We start from the raw sequence: 27,670 nt of genomic DNA on the forward strand, positions 1-27,670 counted from the left end.
TATATTATATATATATATATATATATATATATATATATATATATATAATAACTGAAAAGGTGAGGAAAGTGGAGACACGTGGAAAAAAAACTCGAAGGAAGCCAAAGCATTTGAGCTGCCATTTTATTTTTTTTAATATAAATTTATGATACAGGAATACTGGCGCATGAAGTCAGTCACATACAGAGTTGGAAAGTTCAGACGCCTTGCTCGAAGGTTATAATCTTCGAGTTGCCATATTTGCTGTTGGTTTAATTCACTTCTGCATTATACATGATATACGACAAGAATATGAGTTACTACGCGGTGTAATAATGTTAATTTTAATACAGGTAAACGATGAAAGGCTTCCAGGATAACGGAAACGCTATTTCAGTTCTCCTCTTCGGCGGCAACAAAAACTTCAAGCAAAATGCCGCTCGAATGACATGGCGATTAGTGGGGGCCGCTTTTTGTGCTTGAAGTGAAAGCAGACTGTGAGAAAATACTTTTAACTAATAACTCCATGAGGGAGGAGGAGAGGGCGACCTAAAAATGGCCCCGGTCTCATGAGATCAGTGGAGTATTGTACGAGCAACTTAGAGATGAGTGGTAGATGTGTTGCTGATGAGCCTTTTGTGTAGGTGTATGAAGCGGCTGATGTTGATGTTTTGTTTAAATTTTTCTTAAGGACCACCAACCGTAAAGTGTAATGGCATATATATATATATATATATATATATATATATATGTATAATATATATATATATATATATATTATATAGTTATATATATATATATATATATATATATATATATATATATATATATATATATATAAATTATATATATATGTATATGTACTATATACATATGTATTATATATATATATATAAATATATATATATATATATATATATATATATATATATATATACTGTACAATATATAAATATTTATTACATATATATTATATATATATATATATATCAGTCTTTTTAGGCTTATGTGATTAAACTTCATACTTTTGGTCACGTCAGAAACAAAGAGTAAAAGTTTCCCAGACATCTTCTCTTTTCATGAGCTTTACGCCGCCTGTCATTCCAGCAGTCGGGAAATATCAACCACAGTTTTTGCTTCTTTATCTTTTTATCTCTTTACCGGAAAAACACGTTTCACTGACGTGGAGTTGCGGCCTTTTTTACTTCTTTTTATAGCTTTTTATAGCCACGTTTCGTAATCAGATTTCCCCTCGTGAATTGCTTGTTAATTAGTGCCAAACCACTCGCTGGACTTGGAAGAATCTTCGTAATAACGTTATGGAGCGTTGCAATTGTTTTAACCGGAAGCTCTTCTGCGAGAAATATTTCATAGCCCGGCTCTCGGGCGATGAGGTGTTGTTGGGGGCGCCTGTGCAAATGTTACTGATTAGGTTACGTCGTTCCCGCACCCAGAATGAAGTAATGGGATTGTTCTCTCTCGACGATTAGCCATCTCGTGTTTGGCGGTTCAGAAGGAATTCGGTTTTTAATTGTGGGAATGTTTCGTAGACTCTTAGTACCAAATGAACATTCAGTCTTTGTGCGCGCAATTACTTTAACGTGAGTATTAAAATCATTTATCATGAATAAACACGAATTTTTAGCGCGGCTGTCTCCTTCGGAATTTTAAAAATTATGATATGAAAAATATTTTAGTATGAAATTATAATTTTTTTACCGAAATATTGTGATGTGTACGCCCATGGGGCATACATAGCTAGGCATTATTTGGTTTGGATTTTGATCCCCACATGTTTATTTCAATATAGTACCATATTTTTACCTTCATCGATGTCAACTCTACGTTTCCAGAAAATGGCGGAATACTTAATTTTGACGATGATTCGACTTAAAGTTCACAATCTCATTCTACACGTGGCGAGAAAATGTAGTCGAGAGTTTTCTTATGTTCGTCGCAGTAAGTTAAATGGATATTTGATCGTGGAGGTTCAAGTTGAAGGACAGTATTGCCTCTTCTCATATAACGAGTGGGGAAAACCCATCAGTCCTAAGGGGAAAACTAGCAGGTGTAATGCCGTCTCATCTTCAGAATTCTTTTAGTTATCTTTAACACTGAAACATTTACATTAACAGAATTCAACTCATTTTGAGCTATGTAATATGATAATTAAACTGGTGAGTGAGAAGAGGTTTTCGAATTATTCACAATTTAGAAAGTTGAGTACAAATTGAGGTGGCCTAACCTTTTCAGTCGAAACTAACAAAAGATGCGAGCTATGAGAGATAGCAAGGCTGGTCATTCTCACCTTCATTGTAAGGAATGTGACATGTTCTGTCATTTAGGTCTGAATATCATCTTCTGATATTCGAGTTTTCTTCCATGATTAAAAATGACACGTGAAGCACCGTAAAGTCAACTAATAAATAAATGAAAAAAAAAGTGTGAAATGATTTCCCTGGTCTGGTAATGACAAACTTGTCTTTTAACAAGCGACTTAGAAATGGGAAACAGAAAAGATCGTTGGTGCACATTTTTACTGCGAATGAAGAAATGACCAAACAGAACAAAGATCGTTAGGAATGTACAGTTTTATATTTAAAGATGGCAAGACATGAAATTATTCTCCCATAACATGTATTTACTTGTAAGCTCTGAAATATCGGTGGCTATTGATAGTTGTATTTTCGAGTCTTTTCAGATCACTAAGAAGTGTGAGTTTCGTACAGGAAAATAGGAAAGAAATTTACAGTAGTATATGCCAGATTTCTGTACCCCTGCCTGAGACTTTTTCAGCAAAAGTTGGGAAGATGTAAAACGACAAAAAAGGTTCTTACTAATCATACCAATTGTTGCCTCGCTGCTATCTATTCGTGTCCTTCTTCCAGTGAGTCGTAGATGGCGTGACTATCTGACTAGGTATCAGCAAGGTATATACCTTGGGTATCAGTACACCCTGGCGATGTAAGATTTAACGAGATCTCCACGGCATCATTGTTGAGACATTACATCCCCTGCAATCACCAAATCCCACTTTTGAGGGGTAATGGAATTGGCATAACAGGTACAATCACTCAAAAAAGTTTTGCAACATACTTCAAAACTTTTCGGACAAGAGCTTATAATAGCGATATCTGGCGCTGTTTGGCAACTCAGTTGTAAGCGCATGAAAAACAACTAGTGGTGGGTGAACAATTTAAAGAATGTCATATTTTACTAATTAATACTATAATTCAGAGGTCACCGCTGTTCTTATGTTTTAATATTTTCATCTCCAACTGCCATCACTATCGTTGTTTTATCTCCTTCATATGTGTGAACTTTGTAGACATAGGCCTACGACTGTTACAAGTTGAACTGTTAGTCTTATTAACATCAACAAATACGACTTTTGTAAAGATTTGCTTCACATTATTATTAATTAAATTTTTGAATGACTAATCCTATGTATATTATGAACTAGTGAAACTTAATATAAAATATACTGAACTAGACTAACAGATTTCACGTCTATTTTTGTAATACATAGAATATAATCGCACATACATACATACATACATACATACACACACACACACACACACACACACATATATATATATATATATATATATATATATATATATATATATATATATATATATATATATATATATATATATATATATAATGCCGTTATCTGTGTAATTTCTCATTTCTTTCATTGCTACTTAGGCCTATCATTTTGATGCCTCTTATGAAGTTAACTGAATATAGTATAATGCCTATTTTTGTATTTCTTATTATCTAAGTTTCTAAAGAATTAAAATTAGCTAGAAATTCAACATTAATTTAATTAATGCTAAATGCCAGCAGTGAAGAAGACTATCATGCTCATCAGTGGAGAATGTCTCCTCCTCATCGCAAAAGATGACTCGTACAGAAATCATCGGCCACTGGATTATATTATAACGCAAACCCTAGCCTCTATTCTTTGTGTTTCGCTGATATGAAGTGTTTCTTGGCAGGAGTATGATGAAATAATATCTTGGTCTCATGTAGCCTGTTACGGATGGTTTGAGCAGCAACTTGAAGGGAGAGCGTAATGTTCTCTCTTTATAGCAACATCGGTAGTCAGGGGGGAGTTAGGCGGAGCTCCTTCAGTGATCATCCGATGATGATACTTAACAGTAGTGCAACAATGAGGTTGTCCTCCAGTTTTTACAATGAATTTATCATGTTTCCTCGTTCTCTCTGTTGTTGTATCCCTCTATACATGGTTGTTTTATTTACGCTAAGCTGCCGAGCAATATCTACGATAGAAACATTAGTCTTATGCAAGCTAATGACTGTGGTCCGGCTTAGTGACGAGACAGTTTAAACTTTTTCTGCCCGAATGTGGAGTCACGCGATAACATACGACGTTATGAGATTTTTTTTCTTTTTTGTTTTTGACAACGATAATGGTTGAATTCTTTCTTTCTTTATTTATACATAATTTCATTGATGGTTATTCAATATTATTTTATTAGTCAATAAGCTTTTATCTGGATTCGAAATATAGTTTCTTCTTTGACTCTTTTGCCCAATCATCTGAAGTGAAATTTTTCAAAATGTTTCGTCATTTTTCGTAATATGAATTTTTCACTCACCATTCTTTTTTATATTGTTAACCGTATGATTAATAACCAAAATCGAATAAGAAAATTACATTTCCTTGTAAATATCAAAAGAACAAATTACTGTTAGGTGAACGAAAACTTCTGGAACATGTTGCAAAACATTTTTGAGTGACTGTACCTGACAGCTGCTGATAGTGCTAGTGGTACCCATTCCTCTAAGCCCCTTAAACGTAAGGAAAATTTCACCAACTCGTGTACCATACACAAACCTGTGAGCTTGTCGGCAGATTTAATTACAGCATTCAGTCTATATTACAGTGTTTTGTATTGTCACCAACACACAACTTGCACTTCAGTCTGGCTACCATGATACCACTGTCTTGATATTCTTTCACCCTAGCACCAGTGCAGTGCGTATCGTTATATTTTTCCTACTTGTTATGAACTCATCGTTTGGAACTGCTGTTGTCCAACCTAGTCTGGAGTTTCAGGACAGTACCTAACGCCCATAGGGTCGGGTCTTCCCATCTTCTGTTTCTCTCAACTTACCGTCATTTTTGACGGCAGAGGTACTCAAGTCTTACATAAAGATTGCAAAAAATACTAGGGAGTCTGATTACCACAACTGAAAGTGAGATTAAACACAAAAGTAATTATGCCTCCAGTGAAAACAGTGACGCTGGAGCGTTTCCTGGTCTTCAGTACCTTTCATTCCTGATCTTTGGCTGATCTTGTCTTCGGGTTAGCAGAAGTCTCTGCGATTACCACCGTGTTAAGAGACTTGTTTTTAGGAAGTTTGTTTCAAATATCTCAATTATAATAGTGTTTGTTGCAAATCTCTCCTTTTCGTTCCGATATTTATCTCCTGGTTCTTACTGCCTTCTTTTTACCTTACGTGAATTCGACATTTCCTGCTAAAGGTCTCTTGTTATCTAATCATTCGCACAGTAGACAACTTTAATGTGAAATTCAGTCTATATATTATATTTAAAATTTAATCCATTATTTTTTACCATGCTCTATTTTGTCATAAAACAAAGTATTGGCGATCCTCCATAGTTACTTAGTAGTCTGGCAATGCACCATATATTTTTAATATTTCTTTAGTGGCATAGCATGTCATGCTGTCAAGCTGTTGAAGGTTTTATTTGATAACTTTTGCTCTGTTGAGTCTTCAGTACAAAAAGAGGTTAATATTGCCCATAAAAATTCCTGCTGTTTTTGTTACCACAGTGTGGCATTTTAGCAAATATCTCGCTGCACAAGAGGGATAATGGTATTCTGAGCTTTTCTCATAGAACCAAACGTAGACTGTTACTGTCTTTTGTAAATTAAATATTCTCCTCTCTTTCCTCTTTCATAATCACTGATTTAGCACCTGTTTTCATAATAATAAAAATGTCCTTTCCTTGGAATCGCCTTTTTTCAGCATGAACACCCGTGATTATGAACCTTCTTCTTTATCATTAGTGTCTAATCACCCTAATTGTCATAAATGTTCTACGTTTCTAGAGTTTATAATTCATTAAGGAATGCTCCAATAAGCTAGACTCGGTGCTGTGGTGTATTTTTTTTTTTATCCGTTTTGTCTGTATTTGCCTTTCAGTTAAAAAAAAGGAAAGTTTTGTTTATAATTCTAAAAGAAATTAACCCTAACGGTTAAAAATGAGTTAATTCTTTTAACCACGGCAGCTTTTCTCTTCACCTCCACTGTAACTTCATTGCTTGAACTTCCTCGTGTTCTAAACTGCTTAAGCACCCTTAATCTTAAATATCTTTTGATCCATTGGTATAACTTCTAGCTGCGAGATTTACTGGGAGCAAAGTTCCCACTTACTCATAATAAATGAAGCCGTCTTCTAGCTGGGATTTGAAAAAAACTTTTGTCATTTTTCAAGTCTAAAAGACCTTCAGTGGGGTCTGCAGTGAGGTGCTTCTGGCCAAAATTCCAGCTTATAGTTTTACTACTTAATTCTGCTGCAGACTTATTGCTAGGTTTTTATCCATTCTGCTGGTGCCTGGTATTACAACCAGCACCGTAATGTCTGCTTGCTTGCAGTTTAAAGTCAGTTCTTCTCTAGTCTCATCCTCCTGTTCATCCGCGATCTCCCAAGTTCATTTTACTTCTTTCCTCAATTTTGCTTCATCTGTTTTCTTTATTTTTTTATTATTTATTTATTTATTTGTTTATTTATTTTGGTGTTGCATCTCCCGCTACTCTTGTTCTGAAAACCATTTTTGAATGTTGAACTTATATTCCAATTAAGTTATGCCCGGTCAGTTTGTTTCTTTCTTAATTTATTTCTTTCTCAATTCTCTCGCCTTAGGTGGTGATGAATTTTGTTCCTTTCATCTACTGATATCTTAAACGTCCATTCATTGTTGCTTCACTTCAATTCTGGACGACCAGCGAATATAATAGCATTAATAATATTGTGTTAGTTCCATTAAAAGATTTTTCAGTAATACATTTAGAATGATGGGAAATACACTAAAATGTTAAGCATATTGACGTTATTGTAATAACCACAATGCCCTCTTAGCTTCTCGATTTCCTCACACTTTTTGGATGCGCTTGTCACTACAGAGCCTAAGATCGAAATGGAAAGAATGTGAAGCAATTCTGACGTTCGTATCAGGATTCGAACCCGCATCTGGAGTATCAGAACGGGGTCACGTTACCCACCAGACCGTCAGAATTGCTTCATATTCTTCTGTTTGGATCTCAGACTATGTAGTGACATACTTATCCAAAAAGTATTAAGAATTCAAGAAGTTAAGAGAGAATTGTGAATTGTGGTCGTTATAATTACATGTGTAACTGGTAAAAAGTGACCAGTAGATTCTATATATATACTGTATATATATATACATATATATATGTGTGTGTGTATGTATGTATGTATGTATATATATATATATATATATATATATATATATATATATATATATATACTGTATATAAATAATTACATTATATTACAGTAAACTGTCCATATATGTAAGGATAAGGAGCGGTGTGTCCAGTACTTACAACTATGATTGTAGAAAAAACTGAGAATAAACCAAAAATATTTATTGCAGGTGTTGGTAAGGCAATAGGAGATGCCCTTGCTGGTCTAACAAAAAGCTCTACTAAAATGGCCTTCAGAATCCAGAATTGTTCTTCAATAAAATCTTGGCCTTCTGTCACCATAAAGTCCTCTCTCTCTCTCTCTCTCTCTCTCTCTCTCTCTCTCTCTCTCTCTCTCTCTCTCTCTCTCTCTCTCTCTCTCCTATTAGTAAACATACCAGTATTGCAGACGGCACCTTGACACAAAAAATCAGTAGCAAGTATTATGACATATAGGTTACGAGCGTCGAACCTTTTGCTTGTTTGAAAGTGATGGGTAACAGGCCGGCGCATTTCGGTATTATTTTCATCAGCCAGATTAAATTTATCCACTGTTTAAATCACCTAATTTCTTGGAGAACGTTTAAAATCTCTTCCTGGTCTTGGTGAAACGTGATTAAAACAAATTCTACTCTTTGTGCCATTTTTCATATAATTATACCCAAAGGCCTTTTGGCTTCAATTTTAGTCTGCGACATGAAATTTTTTAATGCCATAGTCATAAAGTTGTCCATCAACAGTTAGGTGCATTGAGTGCCACGACCACCAGCTTCAACAGCTGCTGTAACGAAGGATCATAACCGTTCATGAAGCTGTTCTCTTAAAGCACTCGTGTAATTAACCCGTGTTATACACGGAATACGTGGCAAGACCCATCGTAAATTTAAGTTAATTCTCCCAGTGGAGCCTTGAGGAAACCTATGGTAATTTATGATATTGCACAGTAGGTCTAGGCCGAATGAGGTGATTCTTCCAGATAAACTACAGGTTAACAGAGTGCTCTGTTAAGAGGGATCAATGCAGAGGGTAACATTCGTGCATTTTTTTTCTTATTGTAAAACCACAAGACAGTTTTCTGAACACTTCTTGTCAACACGCCTCACGAAAGAAGTTATATCTTTTTCATATTCATGACTTTAATCACTTTTGTTTTTCGTGAGTTGACATAGAGTGACAAAGACAATTTCGAAAAATACCAACTTCGAAACTGGAGCACGATAAGACCATGACAGGGAAACAAATGTTCCTGATGAGAAAAAAAAAAGTGGTAAATTTTGCTTCCTGATCAAAGCAAAAAGTTACAGAATGGATTGTATTCAAAATTTTCCCTTTGCACCTCGAATGGAGTTTCAAATTCAGCCGTCAAAGATTTCAATCCGTTTTACAGTTTTATAGATAATAATATTTTAGGGGGTAAAATTGGCAGTTCTGCCCAACCGGCGAGGTTGACCTTAAACATTTCTAAGTATTGGAAGTAGAGCTTTGAGATCAACACAATAGGACAGTGTTGGAGGAACAAGCGTTCCAAAGCATCGCCTATGTCGCTGCGATTGCCCCTCAACCTGCCAAAGCAAATAAGCAAAGAAATATTTGCTTTTCTGTCCAGGAAAATACACGGAGTCGTTTTCAGATTTTTTCTCGAGCTCAGCAGATTCCACCACTTGGACAGTTTTCAAATTATAGATGACATACCTCAGGCTGAGCATTTGATCGTCTCGGTTTGATATCCTTTCTGTCAGATTGTTTATAATTATTTCTGTAATGGAGAACTAGTAAAAAATCTTCATAATCCAAGGTAGGTTTCTCGTTAGAGCCTTATTTAAATCCTTTATGGGTACTCTTTCAAAGCGATACAAGGATAACAATGGTAAGGTGTGGGAGAATGGTGTGCACACTGTTGATTTCGAAAAGCTTGGATAGATCAGAAGATGGAGCTTCGTTTGGGAAAAGAAAGTTCCAAGGCGGCACTTGGTGAGCCTGACTGTCCATTTCTCTCTTCCTGATAATTTAGTTATCCAAATTAAGATGCAGGAAGTTACAAAAAAAAATCGAAACCATGGAAGATTTCTCCGTATAATTTTACTTCTTTCGTGTCAAGATTAAAATTGACAGAATTGTGACGTTATCAGAATTCCTGCATTCATTCTGAAACTGTCTTTTGAGAAACTTTTTCCGAAGACAACACAAAAAATTAACAAAATATATATCTTCCTAGTGTTTTAAGAAACTCACAACTAATTTACAATTATTGACCATGGCCTTCCATGACCAAAACATTGCCAGCCGTGACATAAATCAACTCCTACGTAACTTGAACATGTTTATTTCCTATCTTGAAAGTTTCTCTTCCGCTTTGGCATCGAGTTTGAATATGATAACCGTGCTCTAGGACACATTTCAGTCCTCCATTGATTTATCATTGTCTTTCTCACTCATTTTCTTGTTTCCATTGATACTTATCGCCCCCTTTGCGGACCTAGTGATCTTGGACTACTCTCGGAGATAGTTTTTCACCATCAAGGCAGCCAAAACATTTTCTCTCTCCCTTACGTCCGCTATCCGCTCTATCACAGGCATTTAAAAATGTCCACTTTTTGGCGTACTCCTGGATTTTAGTGAGGGCAACTACGCTTGAAGTTACTACGTAGAATAAAGGGCAAAAAATATGGACTCGGACGGTGTGAGAAAAAAATTACATAGGAGCTTGGCGAACCACGCGAAGTGAGCATACCCACCGTGGGCATACCTGGGCATATCCGAAGCAGGATTCATCCTGATCCGAAGGTCGTGGTGTGGGATGCGAAGAGAAGTCACGGGTGCTTGCCCAGTGGTCCCTCAGTCGTCGATAGGCATCCTTTCTTGAAGCTCAGAGGGACGCTCTCCTCGTGGTCACTGAAAGGTAAGTCGAGATAAGATTAGGCGTTATTTGACGTGTGTGTTCAACACCTCGCTAGATTTTATTCAAAAACTGGTCTCGTTAGGTGTATTTTTACGTTTCCTGTTTAGAATTCCTTGCACTGAGGTATTCGTTCTATTTGCTTTGAATACTTAGGTGTGTTTTCTCATTCGGTGTTATTTAATGTGCAAAAGATTGGTTATACTCTCTGAAACTGCTCGTTGCATTAAAATTTCTCCTCTATTGATTGTCCATCCTCGCGCCGTCCTTCCACTCACCATGCGTTTTGCATAGGTAATACTGCGCTTGATGATTTAGAATATTTATCTATATTTAGTGTTACTTTCAACGCTTGACTTTTTTTTTTTTACAGCAACTTGGAAATATATCGTTTCATGCTGTAAGCAGAGTAAGAAATTTTCCCGAGTCTTTCATTTGCTTCAGATCCTGTGTTCTACCAATTTTGGAAAACTGTTCTTCTGTTGGGACGTTACCCAGATTCCCAAGGCCCTTGTTATCCCAACAAAACTGGGTCGAGGTGGCGGCTTCCTTTCTCCAACGGTAGTAATTGTGATTTTTAGACCATCATCGACTGCCCTGTTTGTCCATCTCCTACAAGCTCTACTCCAAAAGGAATTGACATTAGTGCCTACGCCCTAAATATTAATGCGTACTGCTCAGTTTTCGCAGAATGCGTATCTAAATTCTGTCAAGGGACTACGTTCCACGCTTCTCATTACCAGAGGCCTCGCAATTAATTTCATGGTAAACTTATGGTATGGTCTTCCTGCCATTATTGTTGATGTTTATGCTCGTATGAAGGCCGTAGTGCTGTTTTTTACACGCATTTTGAAACTGAGTTCGTATTCGTGACCTACATTGCTCTTTTTCTCATAATTTGTTTTTTTTTAATTTACTCTGCGTTCATTTACCATTTTACTCTTCTCTATTTTCGGCAAATAGGCCTATTTTTCCCTTTTTGCAAATAGGCATTTTGGGCTTGTTCCGCAGTGAATGTTTGAAAATTCATTTTCAAACGAATTATAAGAATTATATATTATATCAGTACCGTCGTAAAATACAGTAATGTATCGAGGCGGCGCGTCTCAAGCCTATAATTGTACTTACCGCGTACCTTCAGGCTGCTAATATAAGGTGTTGGCAATAGAGGTGCTGGCCCCGGGCTAGACGACGGCAAGGGTAAACGTAGAGTCCATTGCAAAAAAAAAAAAAGAATTAATAAATGGATACACATTGCCATTTAGTACATAATTACTCGATGATGACAAGAGTCCAGTTTTCAATTATTTTTAGTGTCATATTGTTTGCATTTATGTCCTAATTTCCAACCGTGTAAATAGATACGTTTTCGGACATTTTCACAGAGTCTTAAATCATCAAGAATACACTAAGAAAAAATAAACAAAGCCATTTGGACCGGACATTTCTGACTGAATAATAAAAAAAAAGTGGCTTGACGAAACCTACCGTCCTTGAATTGCGAGACTGAACAGATGGAAATTAGAGATGCCACAACTTTTTTATTTATCTCTCTCTCTCTCTCTCTCTCTCTCTCTCTCTCTCTCTCTCTCTCTCTCTCTCTCTCCCAAATCTTAAAAAAAACTGGTCCAGTTAATTGGTATTATGATCCTGATATGTGTCGTTAATTTCAATAAAAATGGTGAGTTAATTATGCGAAAGCATTGACGCTTATGCACACTCGGTAAAAAGTCGAGACGTATGAACCTGTACACGTACATATGTATGAATGAACAAATGTCTTGAATTGCAATTTGCTTCCCCTTTTACCGAGACCAACATTTAATTAAAATAATTGTACACGTAAGCCTCAGTACCAGTTATTGATAATTATGATAATGGTTGAGATGACTGTGCTGGTAATCATATTGTTGTTAGTGTCTGTGAAGTATTTACTGCTTAGCTTATAGTATTTTGATGTACTATTTTACTCCCATTTAGGTGATTGTACAAGAACCTTACAGGTAAAGCCCATGTGTAATCAAATTCAGCTATTAACTACAAAGCTTGACTTAGCTTTCTCTCTCTCTCTCTCTCTCTCTCTCTCTCTCTCTCTCTCTCTCTCTCTCTCTCTCTCTCTCTCTCTCTCTCTCTCTCTCTCTCTCTGTTTTTCACACACTCGTAGGTATTTGTATACACATATATAATATATATTATATATATATATATATGTGTGTGTGTGCGTATATATATATATATATATATATATATATATATATTTATATTTATATATATGTGTGTGTTTATGTGTGCACCTGTGAATGCGGACAGTTTGAATTGCAGCTGGACAGTTTATCAGCATCTTAAAAAACTAAATCTCTACAGTAAATGTCAGAATTACCAAATGCTTGGCTATCCCTTATTAAAAATCACTTTCTGATAAAGTTATGTTTTAAATCTACAGCTTTACTTTCAAAGTTGTAACGCATTCCATAGTGATAACGCTTGCGCAGTAAACGGACAGACTACAGTAGCTGATTCTATTGCTTTCTTTAGAATTTTTTTCATATATATAAACAGGACCCTTTCTCCAGTTATTAGGTCCTTCGTCTAGAAGACCTTTTCTTCTCACGCCTCCAAACAGATCAGTCATCGTGACAGAAGCAGATTTTATAGTAGTAATGGTGTCGGGCCAATTCGTCGCCTAAGTTAAGCGAAATGCCGTTTAGTAGCTTTAAACTTCTCGAATAAAAAGCCGGATTATTCTGCCAGAAGTTTTTAGCTCGTGTTAGACTCGTTTTTGCTCAGAACCAAAACATCCTAAAACGAGAATAAGTATGTGAATTTTAAGTATGGCGAGGTCGTTAAAGTATAATTATGAGTCTTCGCTTATTATATTGTCAAGGAACGTACACAAAACTATGGCAGTCTTTTATGGGAAGGTTCAACTTCTTGTGCAGTGTAAGCTAGTGAAAGTTGTTTCATTACTGTAAATTTTTTATTGTCTCTCAAAACTGTCAGACTTACAGTTTACATTTTAGGGAGGAGTTTGGAAAAGATCGTATTTAGTAGCATACATCAGCATCTCTGTATTATCAATATTGCCTTTCCTCTTGTTGCCATTTATCTTACAGTTCTTCGGTTATAAAATTGTCAGTAATACTCTCTCTCTCTCTCTCTCTCTCTCTCTCTCTCTCTCTCTCTCTCTCTCTCTCTCTCTCTCTCTCTCTCTCTCTCTTGTTTTGATTAGTATGATTGATTTCTTGCGTCATAACAAGTTTATTGTAGCCAATTAAGAAAACTGTAAAATCGACAAATGTCAAAACAATCTGAAACTGAATAACAAGAAATTGCGAATTCGTCTTATTCTAAATACAACCCACACACACACACACACACACACACACACACACACACACATATATATATATATATATATATATATATATATATATATATATATATATATATATATATATATATATATATAATGTATCTATGTGAAATACAAATAATTTTTCTAATCAATGTACACACTTTAGTTCCACTAGATCTCATTCCAGTTCAAAAACATTAAATCCGATTAAGTCAGATACTGAAAATAAGCTCCCAACCATCTCACAATCCTTTCGAAATCCAAGAACGCATTTTGCTTGTAGACTAAATAAAACAGATTAGAAAAAATAAATACAAACAGATGCTAATGAAGCGGCGCTTCGCTCTTTACACGCTTATCGTTGAAAATTAATATTTCCTGAGGAGGATAGGTTCATCCGGGACCTCCTGTTTTCAGTTATTAGGGAATATGTGTTGCCAGAGCTGTGACCTCTCTCTCTCTCTCTCTCTCTCTCTCTCTCTCTCTCTCTCTCTCTCTCTCTCTCTCTCTCTCCTTTCCACCCAAAATACGACGCACAATAAAGGCCTACTTGATTTTCTAGGAAACCCCGTACCAAGGCCACCGAGAGAGATCATTTCTTGATGGCCTTTCCCGTCCCGTATCCTCCCTCGACCTGTCCTGGGATCAAACGCTGGTTCCACAGCTTTGAGCCCAAAGCAAAAGAGTCACGAGAGACAGAGAAAATCACTTACGGTATTGGGCCTACCTTTCCTCAAAATTTATGACAAAATATGAATTTATTCTTTTGACGGATTACTTCAAAGCAATTGTGACAGTAGTGGTAGTAGTAGTAGTAGTGGAAACCTTCCTTTGCAGCGGCTCTGTTTCTGCAGTGGAAAAGGTATGGGTTGTTGGGGGAGGAGATTATACCTAGTTCTTGTCGCTGAATTACCTCCAACCCGTCACCGTTAAACTTTCCTCCTTTCGAGACGTGTTATCCGTCTTTTCCCGTCCACTAATTAGACTTTCATGCCACATTAAAAAAAATATTGAATATCTTTACCAACTAATTAGTTGTCTAAACTTCCTATGTTCTCAGAGACCAAATATTAGGCACATTTTCCCGTAATATTAATGAACTGGAAGAGAGGTCTGCTGCCTCATTATATATGGTATTTCTGTTCTGACTTTGTTTCACCTTGAATTGTTACAGCAGTGTATTCCATCTCTCTCTCTCTCTCTCTCTCTCTCTCTCTCTCTCTCTCTCTCTCTCTCTCTCTCTCTCTCAGTTATGGGTTATTGTTTCACACCTTTTCTTTTTTCTATGATTTAACATTGAGAATAATGAGTCATGCATCATATGACCAAATTACTCCTGAAACTTTCATTTCCTGTTGTAGTACAAGGTTGCTGGAATCTAGTGCTGCAATGTTCAATGCAAAGTCAGTATTTGTTTTATATTAAGCTTCGAATATAGCAGACTCAAATATTGTTTTTGTGTTTCCAAAATCAACTTAATCAAATTTTAACATGTCACAAAATTATGCAATTTATAATTTTTTTATCACAAAGTTCTTGTGAAACTTGATGAAAAAATATGACAATCAAATAATGATTATGAATAAAAAAAATACAAAATATATATATATATATATATATATATATATATATATATATATATATATATATATATATATATATATATATATATATATATATGTATATATATATATATATATATATATATATTGTATATGTATTTTTATTCATAATCATTATTTGATTGCCATATTTTTCCCTTAATTCTCACAAGAACTTTGTGAGATTATAAAAAACTGTATATATTATATATATGTGTGTGTGTTTGTGTGTGTATATATGTATATATATATATATATATATATATATATATATATATATATATATATATATATATATATATATATATATATATATACATATACATACATACATATACATATATACACATATACATATCCATATCTCTTGTGCAACAACAAGTACCTAAGCGAATGTGTTGAATACGCAGCGCCATGAATACTTGCACTTGGGAAGAAAAGGACAAACTCTTGCCTGAAGCAACAAAAACTAGAATGAGCTGGTTTAAGTATAGCCTTGGTTACCTCAGAGCGTCTGTGGGCGAAATATTTTTTCTGAGAAGTTACAAGAGTCTAACTCGCCCTGGATGGACAGGTATCGGGCCTCATTTTTTTTTTCTTTTGGGGGGAGGGGGCGGGAGTGAGAGGGTGGGGGTATTCTTTGCTAAAGCCACAGTGTGTTGAAAATGCATGACGAAGCTTTTGTTGCTTGGATATGTCGTGGAAAGTTGCTTGTGAAGAAAGAGGTTTACCTTAAGATTAGAAGTAATGACCGTGGCATTGCAATCGTCTACTACACACACACACACACACACACACAAACGCTCACGTGTGTGTGTGTGTGTGTGTATTTCTGTGTGTTGTGTTTAGAAAACATTTGGTCATATAATGTGGTGAATTTAATACACGGTTTTTCTGTTCACGGGTAACTTTAATGAGATTAAATCAACTGCATTACCTGGATTACATTGGAGATTTATAGTCCATCATTTGAACGCTGTGTGCAAGCAAAATTGATGATGAATGGTTTTTGCTTTCCCATTAATAAAGATTAACTTATAATGCTTTTACGGAAGTTTATTATTGGAAAAATTCATACGTGTCTGCAGCGAGTAATAAAGTCTGTATTATTATTATTATTATTATTATTATTATTATTATTATTATTATTATTATTATTATTATTATTATTATTATTCGTTATTTTTTATTTCTCTTGTGAGATTTTGTCATTTAAACACTTGGCGATTGTCAGGTATTTAATGACTCTTGATCATAATATGGGGTATGCTCCTTGAACAATTAAGTACTAATAAAACTTCAAGAGTATGTTCAGCCCTATAATTCTTTGAAATATCTCTCAGTATTTTTCAAAACGTGACGTCAATACCCCTGCTTAGATAGAGACACAGCAACTTTAATATTTAGATTAATATTGAAGTAATGACAATATTTTCCGGCAAAAATACTCTAAAAACGGAAGAAAAGTGTTAAAAGTACTCTACGAAACAGCAAGGGAACTGATTGTTTTAGTAGCCTCAGTGCAATGTCAACTGTCATTGTTAACATTATTATCCATAGAGAAGGCAAGTACCACTGCAGATACGAAAAGACTCGTGGCAACTGTTAAGCTAGTGAAAGCAACAAATCTGCTGACAGCCAACAAATTGCTCTGAGAACCTGACATTAAGTCCTCAAAGGAATAAAAGCACATGGGATTTACCATCTCAGTAAGCGAGACGTAACTAAGTCAGGATATGAAACAGTTTCACTCTTTTAAATGTTAAAACGCCATTGCCTATAACTGTGCACCTGAAAGAGTTCCTACTGATTACGTCAAGTAATTGACAACTAAAGGTCATATGGCAGCAGTTGTAGTATGACAAAGAATTGCTAACAACACTTGGAAAACAATGAACACCTCGCAGAGTACGTAACATGGCATGAAGAACCAGGCAAGATTCACAGTCGCTGCTATTAGAAGAACTAAATGAAAAGATACAGAATTCCCAAAACTGAAAGACCTTTTCCAGTGTGTTTCTTAAGGTAAGTAACTTAGGTTTTTGTTTGAATGTGGTGTCAGAAAAGGATGAAAAGACTCAGGGCACCGAAGTCCATTCTCCCTAAGGACTGAGGTTTATTCAAAATGAATTTGAAAGTCACTGCCCCGAAGGGAATATTGACCCAACCATGACTTTGAGGGGGAGAACAAACATGCTGATTCACAAGACCTGTTTATGTCCCGACCATCAGTCTGTCGTCTAGACGCCGATGCGATTTTTTACCATCTGCTGTAACTCTTCACATGACTCGTTAAGCAGACGCTGGGCGTCACCCGGAAGCCGGCGGATCTCGTCTCTGATTTCTCATCGAGAAATCTTGATTGACTTTGTGACTGAATTTACGCTTGGCTTTGCACTTGGCCCCGAACTCGTGGGTTAGTTATGACTTGAACGAGGACCTGTACCGTGCTACCCGCCCATTTCGTTACTCATAAAGGTGGCACGTTCAGATACGAGTCATCATGGACGAAAAATCGATTAAGCCTCCATGAGGTGTGGAGATCATCTGATATGGCAAACAAAATATCTAGTCTTAATGTCAGTGAAGATAAAAGCGTAAACTCACTGAGAACGGAATGGTGGGTATGTCATAAATTTGAAATAAAAAAAAAATGCAGAGCCAATCAATCTGCATGCTTCCCAAATTTCTTCTTCTCCACCAGGCAACTGGTCAATATCATCATTTATTATAAGCTATTTGGCCACATTTATTATTCTGTAGCGGCGTCAAACGTGACATGCAATTTTCATTCCAAAGGCAGTTCATCAGCAGCACTACTAAAAAGTACTTGGGATTTTTTCTTGCATTAAATTAATGCAATCTGAAGAGCATGACGTACTCTGAGACGTGAACTGTTAAATCGACCAACCTGAGGCTTTTTGTTTTGGTTGATCGTTGACATCAAGCAGCAAACATCAAATTGCTGTGGTTCTTTGTACACTAAGTAGCTGGCCACTTCAGATTAATCAACACTACATGAAATTATCTGAAGTATTAGATCAAGCATTTGAATAGTTAACAACGGAAAACGACAGAAAAATTACAAGAATTACTTGAGCTAAACCTACTACAATCACAGCACAGAAAATATTCAGTTCTTTCCCTGAAAGGATATGAGTAATTAGGGGTAGTTACGGTGTCGGCAGATCCTTTTATCTCGGTGCAAAGCTGCTTGAATTCTTGCGGTTTTGTGCCATGGGCTAGAGTACACGAAGACAAGTGCTGCTTGGTATATGGAGCTACATTTCAGTACTGTGATAAAATTGAACGTTTCTCAAAAGCTGATAACAAATTTGTATCTTAGACTAGGGAAGTGGGTTCTGGCAACATTTATACTAAAAATTGCAGTTTTTATCAACAGAGTTGATTTTCATGTTTACAGCCTCGACATTGTTCCCATGAAAATGTAGAATATGAACCATACTGAGATTACAAGGCAGAAAATAGTTACTGTTGAAACGTTTTCAAGTACAACATGTAAAATAATACTTAATGCAATATGTTGAACAGAGTTCCAGGTAGAATTAAGGTCTCGGTAATTGATGAATAAGACTTTCTGCTTACCTTATCACAGAAAGCAGTTGAAGAAGTCTTCAAAGACTGTGTCGCCTTGTAAAGTTGGAGGGGATGGCATGAAGGGGAGGGATATGTCATCAGCGTTCATTATCTGGCAGCTCTAAGCAAGACTATAGCGTGGCGTTTCTTTGGGATTGGGAGACGGAAATTTGTCTTGCGAGCAGGAAACTGCGTTCTGCCCAAGTCGACTTTCCAAGTTTAAGTTTCTGTCAGCAGCTGCTTTTAACTGAGGTGCATGACAAGCTTTCCAAGTTGATGCCTCATGAAAAGGAAAATCATCGACATACAGATGAATTGGAATGACAGATGTGAGCCATCTTAAAGAAAAAAAAGAGAGAGAGAGAGAAAGGGATAAAACAGGTAACTGGACAGTACACTCAGCTACCATATTGCCATTCTTCTTCCAGTCCTCTCTTTTTTTTTTAAAAAAGAGATTAAAATTCTCTCTTCACAAACTATATTAATATCCACTTTTGAGTTGGCATGCCCTCAAATTTAATCTAAATTTATCTGTTCACTGTCTTTTCAGATGTTTCTCTTCAAGCTGCTGTTAGTCTCCTTCATTGGATATGTCAACGCTCGTCCTGGAGGATTCCATGCCTCGGCTCATGTCAAGGTTGCAGCACCTTCGATATCAATTGCACCCGTTGCTTCATCTGTGTCATATTCTGACCCTGCTCCCGTGAAAGTAGAAGCTCCCGTGAAAGTTGTAGCTTCAGCACCAGTACAGGCAGCTCCAGTATCTACCATCACTACAGCAAGGTACACAACAGAGTTATTTCCAAGTGCAGACTGGAAGCTTAGGTGTATAATTATATCTGGTTTCTGCTGTAGCAATTTTGTGGGATGAGTGTGTGTTAGTTAAAGATCTGTTTGTGCCAAGAAGCTCCTGTGTTGCACTGCATAATTCCTGAATGCCCTCTAGGGGTTGACTAGTTCATTCAGTCCACCTGAATACATACTAGGGAGCTATTTAGTTGCATCCAGGACCCAGATGCGTGCTAGGGAGCTTCTTAGTCGCATTTCAAGAATTCACCAGCAAGTGATTATTAGAATCATTGCTGAACTGGGTGTCCATTACCATGAATATAACCTCTCGAATTGATATTCTGACGATGCTATTAATCTCTCCCTTGTTTTCTGCAGATTCCATTATGACCCACACCTCTTCACCAGGAAGGCTCAGCGCATAGCCGGTGCCATCAGTGACATCGTCAATGTTGTTGGGAACCTCGTTGTCAATTCTGTTCGAGACTTGCCTCCTCCACCCAAAATTGTTACCACGCATGTGCAGGTTTGAAAAAGATTTGTTAAAATTTTGAGAACATTTTCCTGAGATAGACGTTTAATACTAAAATGACAACAATAATTTGCTTATTCTGAGACGGTTATCTAGTTGCTTAATGATGTACTTTTTGACTCAGTGGAAAGCAAGAGTTCATGAAAGTTAGCATTCTAGACTTACTTCATTTCTGATCATTAGGAAAGCTTTTAAAATTTTCATTAAAACAAGATATAAGTAATTAAGACCTAAAAACTCAGCTATTAATGTTATACTGATGCAAGCCGTTCTCTATCTTTTTTTTACAGCAACCTGTTACAGCCATCAAAACTATCACCAAGCAAGTTTACTAGGCAGACTGACTTGGTAGAAGCGGTTAAGTAGCCTGATCATCAGAGTCGTCTGAAATTTACCTCAGAAACTTATTTTCGAATACTTTTGGAATCAACAAATTCTAAAGTATTTTTGTTATTGTTAACAGTATTCATATTTTCAGTCACATTCACCAAAATCAAATGTTTTGTTTACAAAATAATAAATGATTTTGAAATAAATGTTATATTTTTGTATTACGGACAAATGGTCAAGCACAGACACGCATACCTGTTGGCTGTAAGTAACAATGCAGACGTATACAATGAGATTTATACTTAATAAAGATTTTTTAACATAATAATACCAGCGTTTTATTTAGTGGAATTAATCAATAATAAAGTCCTTATTTTTGCACAAACCACGTGGAGTATGGTACTCGCACCCAGAATCGTATCTGGAGGCTATTACCTCACCAGGTAACAACGATGAATATTCCTTTGTCCAAGCTTTGGGAAGGTACGAAATTTCCTTAGGGTGAGAGACCCTCTCTTGCCATATTGTCTACAATGGTAAAACAATATTAGCCACCTGTCCGTGACACCTGATCCACGCGATGATATGACCTGACTCCATTCTGTCAGACGATTCCTTAGCATTCACGTCTGTGCTTTTCATGTTTAATGTTTCAACGGCATTCTTTTAAACTGAGTTCCCTTTCCTGTTGCATTTTTTTCTTTTCATATATGACTGAAGCAAAGCCTTCTCCACCTTCCTTAAACGTGGCTGTTTATGTATACCTTGCAGTACTCGCTTCGTGTTCTTCCCTTTTTGGTATTATTTCAGTTTTTTTGAAGGCCATCCACTTTCTCAAGAACGTTTTAAGGTGAGTTTGGGCCCCACTGTTATGTTAAGATATTTATTCTTATTGACTGGGGTCTCTTCCAGGCACTTTTTTCTGTGGTGTTTATGATGGCAAGATTCAGGTGGCTGGGCACACCGTGAATGAGGTCTTACGGGGAACACTATGATCCTAACATCAAAATAACCTCCCACGTAATGAGTAGTGCTGTCAGTGCACCTTACAAGGTCCAGTGTAGGCATTACTAAGAGTCTTTGCAGCATCCCTTCGGCCGTTAGCTGCAACCCCTTTTATCCATGTTACTGTACCTCCATTCATATTCTCTTTCTCCCGCCTTGCTATCCAATCTCTCCTGATAATTTTTTTCATATTACAACTGAGGGCTTTACTCCTGTTAAACCTTTCAAACCTTCTAGTCTCAATTTCCCCTTTAGCGCTGAATGACTTCATAGGTCCCAGCACTTGGCCTTTAGTCTAAATTCAATCTTCTTCTTCTTCTTTTAACGGGCTTTTTTCCCATTTTTGTATGGGGTAAGAACGCTCAAGGACTTTTGATCCATTTCGGGGTAGGTTTCTCGATTATTACCCTGCCTGATATCGTTGGTGCGTTGTTTTGATTCTCATTACCCGTTCCCAACTTGTTAGTAGGACTACATTGAAGTTGTGTGAGATGTTTGTTATGTTTTTAGGTGTTGTAGTGGCTTTGTTTTGTGTGTGTAGACCTTGTAACACCCATTTGCAGCAAACCTGATTTGATTACATAGGATAATCCCGGATGTCTGAATAACAAAGTGCCTCTCTGATTGGGCTGCGGTTTGAGCCTCATTCTGATTTGTTCTCGAAGTCCGAAGCTGCTTTGTAACTGACTGAGCCATTTAGTGTCTCCTTTAGCCTAAATTCAATATTTTATTTTATTCAAAATAACCTCTTACAGCTCAACGCTACGCCCATTTTGGCGTATGGTTTCTCCTATTATTACCTCTGCCAAGGAAGTTGGTGCGGTTGTTTTGATTCTATTAGTTCCCACTTCTTAGTAGGACTACATTGAAGTTGTGTGGAATTTTAAGAAAATTTTAGCAAAGGTAGACCTTGTAGCTGGCAGCAAGTGATTAGATTTCGGGAGATCCGGCGTGAATAAGAGGCCTTTGGGGTTGGGGTGGGTGGTTTAGCCTCATTCTGATTTGTTCTCTTGCTGTGCACTGTGAGAATTTAGTGTCTGCTAACTTGGGTAAGAATCCACATGTGAGCAACGCCAAGTCTGAGGGTAAATAGAGTTACCATATATATATATATATATATATATATATATATATATATATATATATATATATATATATATATATATATACTATATATATATATATATTATATTATACACTTATGTATATAGTATATATGTATGTGATTATATATATATATATATATATATATATATATATATATATATATATATATATATATATATATATATATATATATATATATATATATATATATATATATATATATATATATATATATATATATATATAAATTTTGGACTTACATCTGTGAAGCATATTACCATGTGTTCATTTCCATCATATCTCACGGTGAAGGAGTAAGTCAAATGAAATTTTAGCAATTCATTCGCTGCTTGGTCGGGAAGTTGGGTAAAATTTGTTGGTATCTTGGATGCTAGGCTCCTGCCCGGGAAAAACCTCAGGTACGTACTACGTTTCAACTTCTTTTATGACCTGTGTGAAGGAATTGCTAACTTTCTAGACTCTCACTTGACAGACCAGGGTTCGGTTCCGATGTGAGTCAGGAATAATATATATATATATATATATATATATATATATATATATATATATATATATATATATATATATATATATATATATATATATATGACTTTTATCACATCACCGTGATTCATATACAACCAGTAAGCTACAAACGTCCTTTAATATCAATTCGCTCTACCTCGAAATAATATATTTTCATATATGTTACCGAAGGGAATTTTTTTAGTTGATAATAAGTTCAACTAAAAATTCCCTTCGGTAACATATATGAAAATATATTATTTAGGTAGAGCGAATTGATATTAAAGGACGTTTGTAGTTTACTGATATATATATATATATATATATATATATATATATATATATATATATATATATATATATATATATATATATATATATATATATATATATATATATATATATATATATATATATATATATATATATATATATATATATATATATATATATATATATATATATATATATATATATATATATATATATATATATATATATATATATATGTGTGTGTGTGTATATGTTTGCTTACTTCCCAGGTCGTCCTCTGATAGTGGGAGTTTTTGGCCCATAACTGACTCCCGTTTCAAGTCATCATCTCCCTTCAACCCTCACTTGTTCTGGTCTTTACTCTTATCGACACCCGCGGTTCCAGACAAATTACAATTTACTATCCATTTCCATCACTATAATTTAAAAATGAATTATTTGTGTTAATCAGTACCGGCTTAATCCTTTGCTACTAGTCGTTTTTTTTTTAAGTTAATTAGATAGTTTAATAGTTAGACATCCTGAGCCATTTTGGTGTGTATCATCCAGCAGGAACAAGTTCCTTCGAAAGGACTGGATAACTCGTGACACTTGTTTAGAAACCAGTGTGCTATGCCACAAACATTCTTGCAAAGAATAAAATTTCAGCAGTGCTGCATTAATGTGCGTGTGTGCGCGCGCGTTTGCGTGCGTGAGTGTGTGCACGCGCGCCCAAAGGGCATAGGGGAAAATGTTTCACCCCTTTATTTGCGTCTGAAAAAACAGTGACGAGAAATTAAACTTACTGATACAAACCACATAATGTGCATATATCTAAAGGAAGCTTATGATGCATTGTGGGGGTTCTGAGAGTGCTTGGTGCGCAAGAACAATTGTCGTGTTTATAATATTAAAACTTCTGTTAGATTGCAAACATGTGAGTGAGTGGTTTGGTGTAGGTATAGTAGAAGAGTTTGTCTCTATGACTTCTCAATATTTTTATGGCCGCAGTAATAACAGAAATTCAAGAAAGGGCAGGATGTTTAGGCAGAAAGTTAGTTGCATTTAGGGCTGATGTTTGCTGGTGATAAAATATAAGCTGGCGGTGATAAAGCGAAGCTACTGAGAATTGTCCAATAGGCTGAAAGGGATTGAAAGTGAATTTTGGAAGAGAGAGACAGCGAAAGTAATTGGATGGTAGAAATATGAAAAATTGCCGAAACTGATGATAGAAAAATGAAAGGGAGTGATTTGAAAATGTATTTGGAAATAAATTTATTGGATGACAGAAGGATGAGACCTGAAAACTTAAGTCATTGAGGGAATGAAGAAATAAAGGTAGCAAGATATCATCTTAGAAAGTTTAGGAGAGAGAAGGGTTGTCAATAAAAGTAAAAAAAGGAATGTATGAAGGAATTATTATGCCAACATAGTTTGTTGAAGTTCTGCATGTTAAAACAAAAGATAAAAAAATATATAAACAAAATAAGATAAAAAAAAAGACCTTTAGGACCGAAACAGTTGAGAATAAAATAAGAATATAACCGAAAAGGTAGAACAAAGTGTTTCTTAGGGTGATCTGATTATTTGTGGTATTTGAATCATTAAATTTAGCTATAAAGTGGAGCACTGTGTATTTTGAGCCATTCAGCTTTTAAGACCGTGACAAGAAGTTAAAATGGTTGGACATAGATCCAGGGATTACTATTATTTAAAGATGAAGCTGAGATATACACTAAAAAATTAATGGATGGGAAGATCAAAACAGCTTCTTGAAGTTGGAATGAGCTTTGGGTCAGTGTTTCTGACTGGAAGGGACGCCTCACCTATGAGGTTCACAGACGGCACTGCCCCTTACGTTGGTTTGAAAGGCTGGGGTGAAAGATGAAATATTCAGTGAGGAAGGACCTTAATATTTCAGGATGAGAAGATGAATGGCGCAGGTGCTAAATAGGGTTTGACACCATGCTGATGAGCTATTGTGTAAGTACTTGAAAGGTTAATGTAAAATTTTTCTGCATGGTGGTTCATCAACGATCCAATGGTTAAAGTATGAAAATGGCAGTAACTGTTGTGTTGCTTCTTCTCAAGGACCACCCCTTAGTAGGGGAAACTCAAAGTATGACTCTAATTGTACCCTACATAGGGCACTGGATCTCCCCCACCCTGAGCTTTTCATTGACAATTTCTTTCATTATATGCAACTCGTTCAGAATTCGCTGTAGAGAAACATCTCCAGTCCATCTTTTCAGGTGACCAGCAAGTTAGTGGTTAGTGTATTTAGAAAGTCTTTCAAGATTTGTGGAGACCTTGGTAATCTGAAGAAATTATCTTATTCTTTAATTCTTCCATGTTTTTAATATTGTTGCTCCCAGTCAGTCTCCAGCAGCTGAATCACAGCTTATATTATAGGAAATAACTAGAGTTCATCCTTTGCACACGTCTTTCCTGACCATACTATGCATTACATAGTACTAGGCCTATATATTCAGTTAATATATTTTTTTTCTTTGCGAGGTTCTTTACCTCACTCTTTTTCTAAAATTTTATACAAGTTGTGACCAAGTTATGAAATGATTTTCCTGTTCATGTGGTGGAATCATTAAGACTTCATAAGTTCAAATTAGGTGTAATGTCTTCTAAAAGGTTCAAATTGTTTGATTTTCATGGTTTTGTTTTTGTTTTGTCTCCTGTAGTTTTTTTTTTACTTCTTTCTCCTTTTCCCATTCTGGGAAAATTTCCCTGTTGGGGTTCTAGGGCTTGTAGTATTCTTTTACTACTAGGGTTGCAGTTTGGCCAATAATAATAATAATAATAATAATAATAATAATAATAATAATTTGTGCATATCATAAGAGCTACAATGACCCCTTAACTTCTTGATTTCTAAAGGCTTTCTGGATACGCTTCTACTGAACCATTTGAATCTAGATAAGAAATAAAGTGATTATGACACATGCCTCATGAGCGAGAGGACAAGTTTTCGAGTCCCCAGCAAAGGCAAAGTGATAGGAGTATTTTCTGCTGAAAATCTTTGTGCTTGTGTTGACCTTAGCAGGGAATTAGAAACCCAGTAGTTAGTTGACTAAAGTGAGTTGAGAAGGGCGTGCGGCTAGAAACCTGGACTATACATGTGCATTTAGATATTGCAGGCTTTTAAGTAAGGGATACGCCTCTTAAGGCTGTTCACGTTCCGTTACATGTTTTAGTTACTGAATTTCTCAACTGTTGTTACCAATATTATTATAAATATTTTTTATAGCTTTCCCATGATTATCATTGTTTGCAGGGTTTATTGTTGTGGAGGGGGATTGTTACTTATTGACTGTAGAATTTACACATCTAGATTTTTATTTCATGAATAGGATCAAGTATGTACTCCTGATTACGCTTGCATACGTCCTCGTGTCTTCCCAGATGAAGATTGGTGCTGATGTGTGTAAGGCATTTTTAGCGAACGCCTACCAAGCTTCAATTTTGACTTGTGTAAACTGAAAGAGATGGCAGAAAAGAGGCTAAGAAGCAAGAAAACAAGAGAGGAACTGAAAGAGAAATACAAAGTACAGGAGAAGGGACTAAACAACACATTAGAAGATATAAAACAGAGGTTCAAAACCAAAGCACATAAGATCCAACAGTACATGAACAGGAATCAAGGATACCAACAGAACAAACTCGGGAACCAACCAGAAAAGACTATACAGCCAACTAAGAGGGGAAGACAACCACTAGGAAATTCCTGAAGCCAAACAAAGTAAGAGACTCTGGAAAAACATATGGAGCAATCCGGTATCACACAACAAACATGCAACATGGCTCCAGGAAATCAAGGCAGAAGAAATGGGGAGAATAAAACAAAGACTCACCAAGATCACAACAGACACAGTCAGACACCAACTAAAGAAAATACCCAACTGGAAAGCCCCAAGTCCCGATGAAGTCCATGGATACTGGCTCAAAAATTTCAAGACCCTACACCCATGAATAGCAGAACAACTCCAGCATTGTATCACAAACCACCATGCGCACAAATGGATGACCACAGGGAGAACATCCTTAGTACAGAAAGACAAAAACAAGGGAAATATAACAAGTAACTACAGGCCTATCACCTGTCTACCAGTAATGTGGAAGTTACTAACGGGTATCATCAGTGAAAGGCTATACAGCTACCTACAGGATACAAACACCATCCACCACCAACAGAA

At 36.0% G+C, this 27,670-nt stretch overlaps 1 protein-coding gene across 2 annotated transcripts in view; it reads left to right on the top strand.

Annotated features, from left to right (window-relative positions):
• LOC136848784 (uncharacterized) overlaps positions 1-20,901 on the top strand; it is a 106,376-nt gene extending 85,475 nt beyond the window's left edge. Inside the window, exons 1-4 of one of the 2 annotated variants that reach the window (XM_067121379.1) lie at positions 10,234-10,372; positions 19,473-19,705; positions 20,090-20,237; positions 20,534-20,901. In XM_067121379.1, the coding sequence (XP_066977480.1) occupies positions 19,473-19,705; positions 20,090-20,237; positions 20,534-20,578 (426 nt within the window). In that variant the 5' untranslated portion in view covers positions 10,234-10,372 and the 3' untranslated portion in view covers positions 20,579-20,901. Of the gene's footprint in view, positions 1-10,233; positions 10,373-19,472; positions 19,706-20,089; positions 20,238-20,533 lie in introns of those variants that run through there. The other variant, XM_067121378.1, reaches the window with a different exon arrangement.
• The last annotated feature ends 6,769 nt before the right edge of the window (positions 20,902-27,670 follow it).

The sequence above is a fragment of the Macrobrachium rosenbergii genome, chromosome 19 (genome assembly GCF_040412425.1).
Source record: "Macrobrachium rosenbergii isolate ZJJX-2024 chromosome 19, ASM4041242v1, whole genome shotgun sequence".
Taxonomy (NCBI): Eukaryota; Metazoa; Arthropoda; class Malacostraca; order Decapoda; family Palaemonidae; genus Macrobrachium; species Macrobrachium rosenbergii.